This window comes from Patella vulgata, chromosome 7 (assembly GCF_932274485.2).
Source record: "Patella vulgata chromosome 7, xgPatVulg1.2, whole genome shotgun sequence".
Taxonomy (NCBI): domain Eukaryota; kingdom Metazoa; phylum Mollusca; class Gastropoda; family Patellidae; genus Patella; species Patella vulgata.
The window spans coordinates 38450503-38468224 of NC_065885.2; the positions used below are offsets into that span (position 1 = coordinate 38450503).

Here is a 17722-nt window from a genome sequence, read left to right on the forward strand (position 1 = left end):
CGAAAATTTCAATCACATTACTTTATTCTCAGCAGAGTTGATGTCATTTGAAGAACAGTGTAGTATAATTGTCATTGCTACCATAGTATTGATTATCCACTTTTTAAAATTAAATTATTAACTAGCAATCGTGTTTAAATCCGTTGAAAATCAAAAGAATTTGATGGTCTAAACTGTTGATTATGGGCTTGGCATGTGAATAAATGTCTAATTGATGATTTATATAACATTTGAAGTTTTTTTTATCCCACTTATAAAATCTTTATTTCTAAATATTTTATACTCGTCATGCTTACCTCATATATACCTCTAAATGATGTAAGTAATTTACTAAGTAATGTAGCTACGATACTGGCAATATGTACAAATGGTCCCTGAAATTAACACATCTATATAGTATATTATTATTGATTTATTTATTTCTTAAAGAATTGTCCTCATCTACCTATAAATATGGTTTGGTTTGACTTAAAGTTGAAAATACCTGATTTAAAATGGCAATAAACTTTCACCAAGTATGTCACATTTCATAAAAAAAACCCAGTATATAACATTCAATTGTATATTAACTAGGATTGTCAGCCTTGACTAGGAGTGTTGACAAAGCTAAGCTTATATATTGAATTATAATTTATATTTCCAATTATAACAGGTCAAGAGCCTCTCAACAGTTTTCACATAAATTGCAAGTAATGTGAAACAAAATAATTTTGCTTACATTAACTATACTCTTCAAAAAAAGTAGGGGATATTCAGAAACAATATAAAACTGCGGAAATGCACTGCTGTTTTTTTATTAGAGGTAACCAGTGTACGTTAATAACAGGCCAATTGCCTACATATGAACATAAACAGTTCATATGGGCGGCTTATCTGACGGCCCCATTTCACTGTCAAAAGTGAAAATGGACGTTTTTGATTTTTGTCTTAATAATGAGTAATTACTCCACCAATCCTCAGACATTCAGCAATTCGTCGTGTCATGCTCCTAATCAACCGTCCAATTACAATTTCGGGCAATCCGACCCCCTCCTCTTGCAGTGCCTCGGCCAATTCTTGCAGTGTTGTCGGTAGACGTTGACGTCGACAAACACGTCTCCAGATCAAAATTAAACATAACACACTAAAGCAAAGATATGTTAAACAGTAAATCTTATGCAAGAACGGATAGGAAAGCAAACATGGATAGGATAAACCAGTAAACGGCAGTTTTCATCAACCCTTCCTTGAAGTGTCAAATTTGACAAGGAACCCCTCCCACGTGTATGGTGCTATTGTGTGTTGCACATGCAGCTCAATGGTCTTGAGGGTTCGATAAGTTCTTCATCTGTGAACATACTCTCAAAGCATGTCAAGTGTCCATGACTTTATCATATCACAACCTGCATGGGTATTTGCATTTCAATATACCCTACTTTTTTTGAAGAGTATATTTTGTTAACAGCACATGTTTACACTGTAAAGGATTTAGCCATAAAACCTATTTGGAATGCAAATATATACAATCCTTATATAATCATATAAGAGGTAACAAGGCGTCGTTAAATGTGCACATTTGTCACTTCTGTCAACAAGCACATTTCTCACTAGGTGTAAGTTTGAAATTTTCTAACGAATAACTATCCTCTGAAGCATATCCTAAGTAAATAAGCTCGCATTTTGCAAGAGATGGACAGAAAACAAGCTAAAATAGCGCTTTTTCGTACAATCTGGGATCATAATCCAGGATGTTAAAAGTTCCACATGCACCAATATCAAACAGTAACTTCAAGTTATAAACATACATTTTAAGTTTCGTCAAATTTGATTAAAAATTGTGACCTCTAGACAGTCTACAAGCAAAGAACACATATTTGCGTACAATCAGGGGCCATAATCCATTCAGTTACAGTACAGCACTATACATGCCAATATTGAAAGGAACCAAGTTATTGGTATATAAGCCTACATTTCAAGTTACATTAAAACCGGATAATGAGAGCATTGCTAACGCTGCAATATACGTCAACAATCTTGCTTTGATTGATATGGAACTTTTTAAAATGACAAGAATGAAATATATGGCTGTAATATGACAAGAGGCAAAGAAGGTTAGGCGTTGGGTTTGTTTTGCCAAATTTACAGAAAAAAATATTAACATAAAAGTGGGTGTGACACCACCCCAGGGGGTCGGGGTATGCACCATACAAATAGTTGCTGTCCCAACATCAATAGTTGCCGTCCTTAGGGTATAAGGAATAAGTATACCAAGTTCCAAGATAATTCATTCAGAATTGTGGCCTTTGGGCACTTAAGGCAAAAATTGAGCGTGGCTCTGCCCCTGTGGGTCGGGACATTCACCAAAATCAATAGTTGCCGCCCTTAGGCTATAAGGAATACATATACCAAGTACCAAACTGATCCATTCAGAATTGCAGCCTGTAAACGATAAATACAAAAATTGAGCATCGCTTTGCCATTGGGGATCGGGACATGCAGTTGTCGTCCTTAGGCTATGAGGAATACATATCCCAAGTTCAAAGATGATCCATTAAGAATCGTGGCCTGTAGGCAACGCACAGAGACACAAAGAAAAAATGGGCGTGGCTCTGCTTCTGTGGGTCGGGCAATCACCAAAAAACAATAGAGGTCATCCTTAGGGTATAAGGAATAGGTATGCAAAGTTTCAAAAGGATCTGTTAAGAATTGCGGCCTGTAGTTGAAACACAAGACACACACAAATTGCTTGTGGCTCTGTCTCCGGGGGTCGGGCATGCACCAAAAATAATAGAGGTCAGCCTTAGGGTATAAGTAATAAGTATGAAAAGTTTTCAAGATGATCGATTAAGAATTGCGGCCTGTAAGTGATACAAACACAAAAAGAAAATGGGTGTGGCTCTGCCCCTGGGGATTAGGCATTCACCACAAACAATAGGGATGTTCCTTAGGATACAAGGAATAAGTATGCAAAGTTTCAAGATGATACGTTAAGAAATGTGGCCTGTAGATGACAAACAAACAAATACAAGAAATGGGCATGGCTCTGCCACTGGGTGTCGGGCATGCACCAAAAACAATAGGGATCATCCTTAGGGTATAAGGAATAAATATGAAATTTTTTCAAGACGATCAATTAAGAATTGTGGCCTGTAGGCGACACACAGACACACAAAAAGAAAATGGGTGTGGCTTTGCCCATGGGGGTTGGGCATGCACCACAAATAATAGGGAAATGCGCGTTGCTCTGCTCCTGGGGGTCGAGCATGCACCAAAAACAATAGGGATAATCCTTAGGGTATAAGGAATAAGTATGTAAAGTTTCAAGATGATCACTTAAGAATTGCGGCCTGTAGGCAACACACAGACACACACAGACAGGGGCGATAGCAATATACGTCCACATTCATATGTGGACGTATAAAAATTGTGAAGGGTCCATTGAAAATTTTGAAGTGGGAGCCCTGGTCCACAACCCTGTGGCCGAATCGGTCCAAAATTCTAACTCAACTGTAATTAGGGTATAACAGTGATATAAATGAAACTTAAAATCAAATAAAAATGGTGACCTCAGGGTCCATAAGCTAAAAATGTGATTTTTGTACATGAGGGGCCATAATCCAGGAAGTTACTGTCCGATATGTGCTAATATCGAAGGTACGGATATCTGTGAAATATAAATATATACTTTAAGTTTCATCAAAATCAGATAAATATTGTGAGCCCTGGAGGGTCTACAACCTTGGTATTACATACTTTTTGCGAATGTGGTTGTGTCCATTTTATCGGGCAGTTTCTGTCCAATTTTCATGAAATTCAAACTCAACCGTCATTAACGTGTAACAGTGATATACTCGGACTGTTTTTAAAATCAAATCAAAATTGTGACCTCTAGAGGATCCACAAGCTAGAAAAGTGATTTTTCAAACAACAAGGGTTAATAATCCAGGACGATAGATTCGATATGTGCCAATATCCAAAGGAACAGAGATCTTCTGGTATATATTATAAAAATACATTTTTGGATAAATTGGATAAAAATTGTGACCTCTAGAGTGAGAACAAGCTAAAAACATGATATTTCATACAATCAGAGCCATAATCGATTTAGTTACGTTCTGATACATGCTAATATCGATGGGATGTAAACCTATACCAAGTTTCATCAAACTCAAAGTCGGATAAAAATGGGACTGGATGGGTGTATGAATGGACAAAGGTAACGATAATATACGTCCACGTGAATATGTGTTATTAAGTAACAAACATAAATGATTGAAAATGCTCCTCATCAAACTCAGTTGAGACATTCAACTAATGAATATTCTACCGCATATAGAATCTGAGTTATTGTGTTCTAAATGGTGTAACGGAAAGGCAGACAAATGGTCAAACCTATTTTATTAGCCTCTTGCACTCTCCAAAAGTCCTAGGAAAATAAAGTATGATTAAAGGGGAATTCTAAATTTCAAAGTATTATTATAAGGAAGGGAATTCTACTCTTCACAAAGGCTGATTAGCAGGAAATTCTACAATTCACTAAGGATGACTAGCAAGGAATTTTACACTTCACAAAGGATGATTAGCAGGGAATTCTACAATTCACTAAGCTTGATTAGCAAGGAATTATTCACTTCGCAAAATGATTAGCAGGGAATTCTACATTTCATAGAGGATGAATAGCAATGAATTCTACACTTCACAAAAGATGATTAGCAAGGAATTATACACTTCATAAAGGATGACTAGCTGGGAATTCTAAACTTCACAAAGGGTGATTAGCAGTGAGTTCTAAACTTCACAATTTTGAGTAGCAGTGAGTTCTAAACCCTATAATTAATATTATTAATTATAATAATAATGCTTGTTTTACGGAAATCCTAAATTATATAAAGCACAATTAGGAGAGAAGTCTAAACTTTATAAATGTAGGGCAATATAAAGTTTAGAAATTGGGGGAAAAGCTACGGGAATGATAGTTGATTCTAAGGTGTAAGCAACGTGAAGGGAATAAATCTGAGCAGAATTTGTGTTTTAATGTTTTTCACTTTGTCCAATAAAGAGTTTTATCTATTCAGAATTGAGATTTTGATTTGTTGTGTTACTGAAATAATATAGAAACTACATGTAGCCCTCTTTACACTAAATGGAATAAAAATTAAACATTCATGTAAATCTACCTTAATATTTGTTATCCAGTACATAAAACATCCTCTATATCACTGGATAAAAAAATCTGACAGCTACCGGCCAGTCACAACATCAATCAATTTGAACAATGGAAAACCTGTCATATATTTATGATGAATGGACTGACAGCTGACAAATATAAAATGAGTACCTGTAAGATGTACAACTTATGTCTTATCATGTATTGATTATTGTTATTATGAACAAGAATTGATTGATTAGGATTCACTGTTTAGGAAATGTCAATGATGGAATAAAATGTGTTCAAATATTAATGTCAGTCTAAATAAATCAAAGTTCAAATTTACAAATATTCCAAAGTCTAATAAAATTTCATTTTTAACAGGTATAATTATAAGCACAAATAATAACTTGCAGGTCTTAGGAACTGTGATTTGAAAATAAATATCCCTTAAAAAACATGCATACAATTAATGTGACATCAGACACTGTATATTTTTAATTCAGAAGAATAACACTTTGTTGGTCTATTTGTGATTTAAAATACAGTTTCCATAATACAGACTGTCAGCAAATCTTTTTGCCAACAGCTATACGATATCAAAGTTCTCAATATTTTATTTTAGCATAAATTTGCATAATACGCGTATATCTTTAAATCATACAAAGGCGTCTTTTATCTAAAAATGTTTAAAGAAACAATCGTACATAAATATCAAAGATCTATATGTACATGACTGTAGGCAATAGCCATATGTTAGGACAGTAGGGCAATGGTAGTTATGTTTGATTGCAAAAGTGGAAGCAATGTGGTACCGAATAGTCATGTGATTGGGAGCTAAAGTATTCAAATATGAATGGCCACCCAAACGAGAGCATTTTTATCTATAATTACATAAGGCTTGATGGGATCACTTTTGATAAAGTCAAAATGATGTTGATATCTAGATATAACTATTTGAAGTGTTAATAAAAAGATGTTTTTGTTTTTATATCTTTTTGTTCTATTAACTATTGTGCCGCACGTTAAAGCCTGTCGTATATGAGCAAAGAAAATTTAACAACTTTCTTTGACGGTCTCTTCAAATTTTCTTTGACCGTATACGAAGCCAGCAATTTATTTGACGGCCTATCGTACACGAGCATAAGTTCCAAATCTTTGACACATTTATTTGACAAAAAGCTATGCATGCCAGCTTTTGTCAAATCTCATATGGCAAATGAAAATGTGGCAAATTTCCTCTCGTACAGGAGCAAATTTCTTTGAAAAATCTCCATTTGTCAAAGAAAATTTGCTCGTGTACGACGGGCTTAAATGTGGGCATATATAAATATTATGAGGGTAAAGCAATCTTAACGATATATATACATCATACATTGACATACATACATGTGATATATGTAATTAGGATGACATATGACCTCCAGTGACCTTAATGTCACATTGGCATTGAGATTAACAACAAAGTTCAAACTGCCAATAAATAATATTTTCTTAACAATAAATTATAGTAACACAGGTACAAGATGTCTTCCTGGCAAACATCGCATCATATATAATTTAAAATCTACTTTATACTACAGTCTTAAGTTTAATCCATCCAAATCGACGTCTCATGCTTAGATGAAACGGGAGACTAACATTCAATAACTTGAGTCATCTATTGAACACTTGAAATGTACACTTGAAATGTCTAATGAACAAGAAGAAAAATAAATTGTAGCTGAATATCGATAGGGTTCGTCCTCTGATAACCTCAACGTTTCTCACCAAATTTGAAAAAGATCTGTCAAGAAAAATAAATTGTAGCTGAATATCGATAGGGTTCGTCCTCTGATAACCTCAACGTTTCTCACCAAATTTGAAAAAGATCTGCCTTCACAAATCAATCGTTGCAGGGCGGACTGTAAACAAAAAAAATGTAGCTTACCTCTTTTCCAAGTGGCAGCGTACTGCCTAGTGAGGCACACAGGCCAACTACTTTAGCTATGAGAGTGCGGAATGTCAAATACTCCTTTAATATTACTCCACGTAAAATAGTTTTCATTTCAGGGATACCAGATCCTACAAATAAAATAACATTCATCATTTTAAATGAGCATTAACATTTTTTTATTGTTTGCCAGTCCTCTAAGAAGCAATGTGCAAATTAATGCATCAGAAATTTAGATTCTCATGTCTAAACCTCCCAATTTTTTTAGAAAACATGGTTCAAACAACTTGGAATGATATTTATTTTTGTAATCCTAACTTCTTACCGGTATTCTTCTTATGTTCTCAGTTAAATCAATTCATAAGAAGAGTATAAGACAAAGTCCAGATGACCACAGCAAGATAGGTTGACAAGTTACAAAACATAATGCCAACAGCAGCTAAACTATCCAAGCTGGTCATAAAGGTAGCTACATTGTGATTCTTTACGTAAATAAAAAGCAAAATCTCTATACTGTAAAATATTATATTTGACTAGATTCTTCGACTTACTCAAGCACAATAACTCAAATCATAATTTTTTGTAATCTGATGAACTATTTATTGCATTAATCAAAAGAAAACATAAATTCAATGCACATAAGATGATGACTTTTGATTTAAAATATGAGAGACTTTGTTGTTTTACTAATCTAAATAATGCAAACAAATCAGTTGTTAAATTTTAAGAGTGTTATCAGAAATACATACAGTCATCTTAAATCTTAAAAGAGTGATCACAAGAAATGGACAGATCAACATTCTAAGGTGACAACAATATATTACTACACTTCAATGTTGGTATATAAAAGAGCTTAGATTGTTTTGTGAAAAAATATAGGGAGTGTAAACTGTAAAGTTTATGAACAGCTTATTATCAATGACTGCATGCATAAAAGACAAGCCTATTCACTAATTAACTGGCACATCAGTTCAGTCTTTCCCCTTTGAACAGTATTAACATTAGCCACTTCATAATACTAATAATTAATGCCTTTTGCCTAGAGAATTACATATACAGTGTATGCTGGTTTATATATATATATTTAAAGATTGCCTATTGTCTATTCTGTAGGCGTAGGTCATCAATATTGATATCTTTTTACCTCTGGTTAACGAATGTATTTATGCTATAACTGCTACAGGCTATATATTTATAGTCCTGACAGAATAAATTATGTTTAATAGATGTATAAAATAGTTACATGGGCTATATGACCATGTACTTAATCACGTCACAATCTTTAAAATACCTCATCCATGACATCCTAACCTCATGTAAGAATTAACACCCTTATATTTTAACCATTACTACTTATATAGTCTCAGTGGATTATTTAGAAGGGCATGTGGCCTTGTTAGGGTGGGTGTGTGTAAGGAGGTGGAGAGGGGCCTAACAACCTACATCCAATAATGAGTGGACTTAATTAACCCAAGCTGAATCTTTTTTTCTTATTTAACAATCTATTATGTATGTTTTGTTGATTCAATCCTGTGGAAAACCTAGATATATTCTGACTAGTTTTACTACATGATCACACTGTACTCTTGATGACTATGAGAAATATGTTTAAAAATAAAGGCAACAAACTCTATCTGACAGGAAGTAATGAAATGACCATTTCTCATTCATATAATATTAATAATATAGAGTGTTTTGAATATCTAAGAAAACTAGACCAGATCAAAAGCAAATATGACATTTTAAGCTGTTATTTGTATCAGCTGTTGGTAGTATAAAAGTTGTTTATTAAGTTTTATTAGTATATTTATATACATATATACCTACCTATAGCTTGTGGTGAAACAAGATGTGTAAAACCTGTGGCAAATAATATAAATAACACAGAATACGACATCCATGCAAAGTACTGTAATGTAACAGAAAATGCCAATTCTTGATATAACCAAAATTTAGCTGAAATATAAAATTATGTTAAAGCATGATTCTTTCATTAAGAAATCAACAAATAATTTCATTTGAACAATTCCTTACAGAAAATCTAAACTAGAAAACTATAGTACAGACATACAAATGCCAAACAGTTGGCAATTGTAATTTATCCATGTCTTATGTACAACATTACGTAACAATTTTTGGGATTTCACACTAACCACCAGCTTCAGAGAATGGGATGTGTCAAATGAAAATATCCATCAAGTACCGGCATGTGTTGCAGTAGTGAGAGAGAGAAATGGGGTTTAACGCCCAATCAACACAAGCTGACTGATTAATTTTGATAATGAGCGTCCAATTTACAAGTGTTTAATTTCTTGATCACTTGTAAATTGGACACTCATTATCAAAATTGAATGGTCAGCTTTAAACTGGACACAAGTACAAATTAGATGATTTTTGGTGATTTTAAACGATTTTTACGAATGTGAAAGAAATTAGTGCTAAATACACAAGGTTAAACGATACCTTTCATGGACTTGTATAATAAAGAGAATCAACAGATTCTGATATTTTATTAAAGCTTAATAAAGTCTCTGATCTTCATTTGAGGTATTTTGAATATCAGTCCAAAAATAGTTAATTCCGTTCAGTATTTAAACGTGATGAATTGAAAATATTTCAGCATTCACTACCCGCAAAACAAGCCATCGGCAACTCAGAATGTTTCCAATGGAATTTTTGATCCAATCCAACTGAATACAAGCTGGGAGATCATTTACCTTTGATACTTTGATTTTTTCTAATGACCAATTTGATGGAAAATTAGATAGCATCTTAGAAATGCAAATGACTAACAGAGACTTTAAACAAAAAGCAGACAACAAGTTTATCATATCAAACATAATGGGCCTTTAAAGTTTAAGATTTATTCTATAACTGAGACAACAACATAAATAAATAATTTGACATGAACTTATTGTGCACCCCAAGAATAAGGAGTGACAGTTATCTGCTGTTTATCACTGAGTGTGTAATATAAACAAAGAATTGAGGCCTGATTCACACCAATAGGCCATTGCTCTCATACCATGTTAGTGTTGGTTGTTAGTGAGGTCAAATCTTTGCAACAGCATATCAATTTATATCACTATGTCATTACATTAATACTAATTAGGTTATTATGTCAATAGGACTAAATAAATCATGATCTACGAATTCATAACATTTTTTACATTACCAATTAATCAGATAACTTTGAGCATGTAACATTTACAAATAGAGCCTTGGTCAGCTCATAGTTATAAGTTAAAATGTTCAATAACAATTATTTACATGTACCTTTTCATAAAATATAAAAGAATTTCAGTATTACCTTCTTGACACTTTTCTATAATAAAATCCATACTAAAACTAAGTAATGCCATCAATATACCAAGCAGAGCCAGAAATAACCAATCTTCTCCAATCTTGGAAAACACAAAATTCCTTGCCCGTACACATCCCGCTATAATATTTAAATAAAGTATATATATATTACCTATTTAGTTATTTTAGTTGAATTTACATAAAAAATTCACCCACATGCACAGTTTTTCTGTTGGATAAAGCCTGTTTTCATGCAGACATTTTAAAAATCTACATATCTAAAAATAAAATACCAGTAAGCTTATTGTTTTTATTGTGGAATTTTAAAACACCGATTGAGAATGATTTGATTTTGTTGTAAAAATATTTATTTGTTTTAAATCTGTTATTGTTGGACCTTTCAGCAGCAGTTTCCGGCCATATCAGCATTTAAATGTAGATATTGTGGGCATTGTAAAATCCACTCAATATCTAAGCCATCTAATGGTCTATAGAGTTGATTATGGGCTTGTCATTTGAAGAAATGTCTTAAATAATCATTTATATAACATTTGAAGCCAGAAGGCAAACATGTGATTGTAATTTCTCAACCAGTAAGTATTAAAAAAAAAAACTTACAATATGCCAAAGTACTACCAAAAAGTTTTTCCTTCAAAGTAATCCTTCGGAATCAAATAGAAGCAAACAAATTCTGGCCTGTGATTGCAATCTTCTAAATGAACATTACTGGTAAAATACCTATTTCATGTTAAGTGTAGCTTCTTAACTTTTTAAAACAATGGTAGGGAAATTATATTCTTTTGAATTATTCAAAAATATCAGGACTTGGGCAGTTGGGAAAAAAGATACCCTTCTAGTCTTAAGGGTCTATACACCAAGAAACCTTGTAATAATCATCCATAACATGTACTTATCTAATTAATAATGTTAAAAGGTCAAAAAACAACCTCTTGCTTTCTAATCTTTAGTTTAGCTTTCATTGTGATGGGATGCAATTTATTTTGTAGAATATATCTATAAGTCCAGGAGGGCCATGACATACATAAACAATTACACAAGACATATTATTATTATTATAAATGAAATGAAATGGGTTTTAACGTCCCACTGTTCCTAACCTGGGCTTATGAAGACGGGCATACGCCATACAGTGTGCTATGAGGGAAATTTTGCCCGGGCAGCGGCACTACGGCCTACTCTTATATCGAATTCCAACTGCCAAGGGATCTTTTACGTGCATGCCAATGTGTACACGGGACCTCGGTTTTTCTTCCCATCGGAACGACTAGACAGCTGTCCTTGTCAGGCCCTCCGTCCTGCATCACTGACAAGGGGAAACCACGCCAGAAAATCGGGATGAACTTTCTCGGCCAATGCAGGGATCGAACATCCGACCTCCAGGCTAGCGAGCCAGCGTCTTACCCACTTAGCCACGTGATCCCCTATTATTATTATTATAGGAAGAATATAATTACACAGACATTTCATACAATAAACAACAAACACAAGTGAATGGATCTGGGGGCCAGCCATAAGCTTACCTAACAGAATGTTATTTACTTCTCCCCTGTAGGATTAAAGATGGGTTGACAGGCAATGAAACATATGCCGGATGCCCACAGCAGCTAAATCATCTGAGTAGTCAACAAGGGTTGTCACATATTTATTTTGGGTAGCTAATCAGAGCATTTCAAAGACACTGATATCAATTTCATACAGATCAGATGATCGCTTATTTCATACAAGTGTTCACAAAGTTCAACAAGGGCCAGAACTCTACAAGATATATACGGAAACTGCTGAAATTCTACAGGATTCTTTGTTCTACTATACTAATCGAAATAATGCATATAAATTCCATACAGGTCGAATGATAACCTTTGTCGTTCTCGAGGTTATAATAATGTACACTCAAAACCATTAAAAAAGCAATGCCAAATTCAAAGTTTATTTACTGCAACAACTTTTAACAAATGTACATAACAATTGACAAAATCGAGATAACAAGCATCTATGGATAATTTCATGAAAGAATTCACTACAAATTAGTAAAAATGCACAAAACCGAAACCTCAGAGAACCATGAAACAAAGCAGGGGTCAGCTGAAGTCAATATCGGGTATGTCCACCCTGAAATCATGTTCTTGGCATGGACTGGCGAAGATGTCTCACTACACGCTGTGGGATGTTTTCCAATGATTTTGGAGTGCCTGTGCCAACTCTGCAACAGTTCGTGGTAGCACGGCTTGAGTTTGAACCCGTCGTCCAAGTTCATTCAAAGGTGTTTGATCGGGTTCATGTCGGGAGACATAGCGGGCCAATCCATAACACGGACATGATGATCGTTCAGAAAGTCTCTTGTCAACCTGGCAGTGTGGGATCGGGTGTTGTCATGCTGGAGAACCATCTGTCGACGGATGCCATGTTGAGCCAGCAATGGAAGCAATACCAGACGAAGGATGACGTCAACATAATGTTGGGCGTTGAGATTGCCTTGGACCACCATCAATTGGGACCAGAAGTTGACGTTGATAGCGGCCCAAACCATGACGCCACCTCCCCCGAAACGACCCCTTTCCAGCACGCAGTTACGAGCAAAGCTTTCATGCCGACGTCGGTAGATACGGTGACGTTTATCAGAAAAACTGAGGTTGAATCGGGATTCATCCGAGAAGATGACATTTCGCCATGGTGTGTTGTGCAGATACCCCTGATTTGCGGCCCATTGCTGTCTGGCAAGGCGATGACGATGCAAAAGGATTTGACCTTGGTATGGTCGACGGCAGTGTAACCCAAGAGCAGCCAGGCGCCTTCTGACTCTTTGAGGGCTGATCTGACGTTGCCGTGTTCCAACAGTTCCCCTGACAGTAGCAGTAGCTGACTGGAACCTATTTACCAGAAATATTTCACGAATTAGGTATTGCGTTTTTAATGGCTTTGAGTGTATATGAAATTAATACAGATCGGATGATAACTTTTGTCATTTGAACGTTTACAAGGTTCATTCAAGTGAAACAGTACATGTACCATAACTCTAGACCTTATTAATGGAAATTGCTGAAATTCATTTCAATAAACTTCTTCGTTTTACTTATCTCAAAAATACACATAAGTTTAATACAGATCGGACAATAACTTTTGTGAATTTGTAACAAGGACCATAGCCATAACTCTAGAAGAAGTCAACAAAATTGCTGAAATTCAATAGGCTTCTTGTTTTACTAATCTAAATAATGTATATAAATTTAATACAGATCGGATGGTAACTATCAGATACTATGACAAATAAGGAAAAACTCCTTTAATTTCATGCTTAGTACATGTAATTATTTGTACAGCTTATTGGATAGAATATCATCCTCATTAATTGTTCAATTTTTTTTTATCTAAATGACTCTCCCCTACCTACATGTATTGTTGGGAATGCCTGTCTTATAGCGGATGTTTACTGTACGTTTATAGGTGTATAGACCTCAGTTCATAATGTATAACTATTAACAGAGAGAGAGAGAGAAATGGGGTTTAACGTCCACTTGACACAAACTAGGTCATTTCGGGACTAATGTATGGTTTAATTTTATTTCAATAATTCGCTTGCGCGTAGGGGTCTTTAGCAGTGGGAGGAAACCGGTCATGTATAACAGATGTTATAGAACGGATGTACACAGACAGTACAAAGATGGGTAATAAGATTAATCTTTTAAGAATACCCTATTGACAGATTAGCTGTATGTATGTACATGTATACTTTATCTAATTATAATAAAAAAAACCTTACCTAAGACTTTCCATATTCCAGTGGGTGGTTTATTATCAATCTGTTGTTTGGCCTCTTTTTTTAATCTCTTTGCTTGAAATTTAGCAAATGAACCTAATTCTCTTGAATACCTACCATACAGCTGAAAAACATTTAATTATAACAAATAAATCAAACATACCAAATCTTGATTTAACTTGATTAGATATAGTATCTTTTTCAGTCAATAAATTCTTCTCTTCCATTTAATACTTTAAAATCATTGTATGCCCGAGCCTATCATACATGTATTTCATATCCGAGCAATGAAAAACTATATTTTAACTGTATTTTAGTCCATTGCAAATGAGTTGCCTCGGTTTAAAAATTTATGCCCATCTTATCGCCTATTATTAGTTGTATGATTTCAGATAAGATTATCAATGGTGATGTGATATAAACTTAGTCAAAACGGTGTCGGACATGTAAGTCACATTTTCAAGTCAAGTTTGATGGGTAAATTATAAGAAAATTTTTAAAGAAACATTTTTTCATTTTACATGTAATAAAGAAAGATGCCTTTCCGTGTACTAACTGGGTGATTTGAACTAAAAACATATTCAAACTAATATTTTGTACCAGCTCTTTATCTAATCTCCCATAATGTATCTTTAAGGTTTCAGTTAAAAAAAACAAAAATGGTGGCCTCTAGAAATTCGACATGCTTTGTCACTATTAACGTAAAGGGGATGGTAAATTTTAACTGAGCTGCGATTTTAAATACAACTAGTCAACTAGAGAGAAATGGGGTTTAACGTCCATTCGACCCAAACTAGGTCATTTCGGGACTAACACATCAATCAAACTTTACATGTACCTTCTTTGGCAATCTGATTAAAATACAGATCTAAGTTTTCTTTTATATACATATACTTTTGATGGCCTACGCTACATGAAGATCTGACCGGTTGTTGTGGAAGTTCGTGTCAGAGATCATACGAGCGGTTTCTGACATTTGTTTAACCAATCAGCGTTGATGTTTCTAGTGGGTTACCCTCAGTTCTGTGCACCTCACGACAAAAACTTGCCATAACAGACCGTTTCATTGGCTAATCCCTCACATCATCCAGAACGCGGGTTATATAACGACTGTTCCAGATCCTAGTGTAGTATTAAAGACAAGTAAAATGAAATTTTAAACTATAAAAAACAAAACGAAATAGGATCTTTGTTTTAATCAGATTGCTTCTTTGGTCCAATATTTTGACAAGTCATTATTCAAAATAAAATCAGTATATCATATTATAAAAAATGGCCAAAATGCTGATTCCCAACTTTGAACATGAAAATCCCCTTTTAAAATTGAAAGGTCAGTAAAAATCACATTGCTTTTCAATTAGCCATCCAACCCAATGCTTTCTTCACTATTCACTGTAACCCAGGTATCATTTAATCTTGTGTATCTAGCACTAATTTCTTTCACATTCGTTTAATATCAAATGTTTGTTTAAAAATTCGTAAAAATTGTTTAAAATCACCAAAAATCATCTAATTTGTACTTGTGTCCAAGTTTAAAGCTGACTGATTAATTTTGATAATGGGTGTCCAATTTACAAGTAATTAATTTCCTGACCACTGTTCAAAAATTAATCATTATACATCATTAATCAATTGGGTTTTTTATTTTTTAACAGTGATTGAGAAATTAAACACTTGTAAATTGGACACTCATTATCAAAATTGAATGGTCTGTTCTAAGTAATAAAACAATGACTGATGAAGAAGCTTTCACCCAGAAAACCAGGAAATAAATGTAAGGTTGTCCATGCAGTGTGATAGTCGAAAAGAAAGATAGAATCGGGATGGACAAAACAAAGGGTACTATTTTGTTAAAATTACAATGCATAATCGCTTTTTTATGGTTTCTAATTTATTTACAAAACTGGAGTCAAAGTAATGACTTTGAATTTTTGTCTTTTCCCTTAAATGTTTTTACTGTTGACACAATATTTTACATGATACATGTAACTGAAAACATATTCAGACAAATCATTGTTTTGTTTCATTTTTGTTATTTTTATGACCAGCTCAGCTATTGTATTATATAAACTTCTTTTTGAGTTATAAATCGATAGAATACAGTGAAAATTTCATTAAAAATTCATTTGTAATCATTTTTCAAAGTTTGTCTTTACCGTTATTGGTAGTTATTATGAAAATATCCCACAAATTGTGACCTCAAGAGGGTCCAAAATTAAACCCATCCGAGACCATTGGGATATAAACATAAATTTTAAGTTTCATCATAATTGGGAACCAGTGGCTGCTAGGCAGGATACGCCCACATTTTGCAAGAGATGGATGGAGAACAAGGTAAAAACAAACAGGAGCAATAATCCAGAAAGTTATGGTCTGAAATGCGCAAATATCAAAACATTCAAAAGGGACCAAGATCTTTGGGATATAAAGATATATGTTTCAAGTTTCATCAAAATCGGATAAAAATTGTGACCTCTAGCCTCTAGAGGGTCCTCAACCTTCGTATTGCATACTTTTACACAATTTGCGTACAAAGAGCGGACATTTTGTCAGGCAGTTTCATTTCGATTTTCCTGAAATTCGAATTCAACATTCATTACGGTGGAATGGTGATACATTTAAACGGTTTTTAAAATCCAAACTCAATCAAAATTACGGTGATATATTCGAATATTTTTTTAATCGGATAAAAATTATGACCGCTAAAAACGTGATTTTCCGTACAATCGGGGCCATAATTCAGGACAGGGGCGACACTAATCTACATCCACATGAAAATGTGGGCGTATAAAAATTGTAGATTAATAATAATCTTTGTTGGGGTCCATGCTTTAGTCTGTTTATTCAATGGTTCTGGAGTTATAGACAGAAGGTTGGGCAGCATGTATATCTGACAGTCTGTTATTTGTTAGTATGACAATATGATAATCAAACCTTCTCTTATTCCATGTGTTTGAATGCATGACCACTCGGACCAAAGACCACTCGGACAAATTGATAGACCACTCGGACCAAACTAAAAGACTACTCGGACCATACAAAAAGACTACTCGGACCAAACAAAAAGACCACTCGGACCAATAATAAAGTTTTGTTTTAATAAATTGTGTTTGTTTCAATATGACTACTAATAAATTGTTGTTTAAATAAATTGTGTTTGTTTTAATATGACTACTCGGACCGCTAATAAATTGTTGTTTTAATAAATTGTGTTTGTTTTAATATGACAACTCGGATCGCTAATAAATTGTGTTTGTTTTAATATGAAAATTATAAGTGTTATGTACTTACCCGTGGTATTTGATCATAATGAAGCACATGAAAGAAGATTAATTAACAAAACAATGATAAATGAGTAGTGATTAATAACGTAGATGAAGCACATGAAAGAAAATTGATTCATTTTTAATTGGTGTGATTGGAGTAATGTCCAAGCGCTTAAATTGTATATAAACATGTAAAATGTATATTTCATTCTTGTCTATGATATCACCTTAGGTGGAAGTGGACGTAAAACCCTAGAAACGAACGAATATTTCATTATCATTTGTCAAAATGTCCGATACGTGTATAGTTTGCGATT

General features: G+C 34.0%; 1 protein-coding gene across 3 annotated transcripts in view; it reads right to left on the reverse strand.

The window, feature by feature from the left end:
- The window catches only part of LOC126828703 (chloride channel protein 2), a 47410-nt gene that overhangs the window by 17097 nt on the left and 12591 nt on the right, over window positions 1-17722 (reverse strand). For 2 of the 3 annotated variants that reach the window (XM_050558645.2, XM_050558647.2), the window contains exons 3-7: window positions 14143-14263; window positions 10372-10503; window positions 8889-9017; window positions 7059-7192; window positions 297-374 (exon numbers count right to left, since the gene is read on the reverse strand). In XM_050558645.2, coding sequence (XP_050414602.1) covers window positions 297-374; window positions 7059-7192; window positions 8889-9017; window positions 10372-10503; window positions 14143-14263 — 594 coding nt within the window. Of the gene's footprint in view, window positions 1-296; window positions 375-945; window positions 1165-7058; window positions 7193-8888; window positions 9018-10371; window positions 10504-14142; window positions 14264-17722 lie in introns of those variants that run through there. The other variant, XM_050558648.1, reaches the window with a different exon arrangement.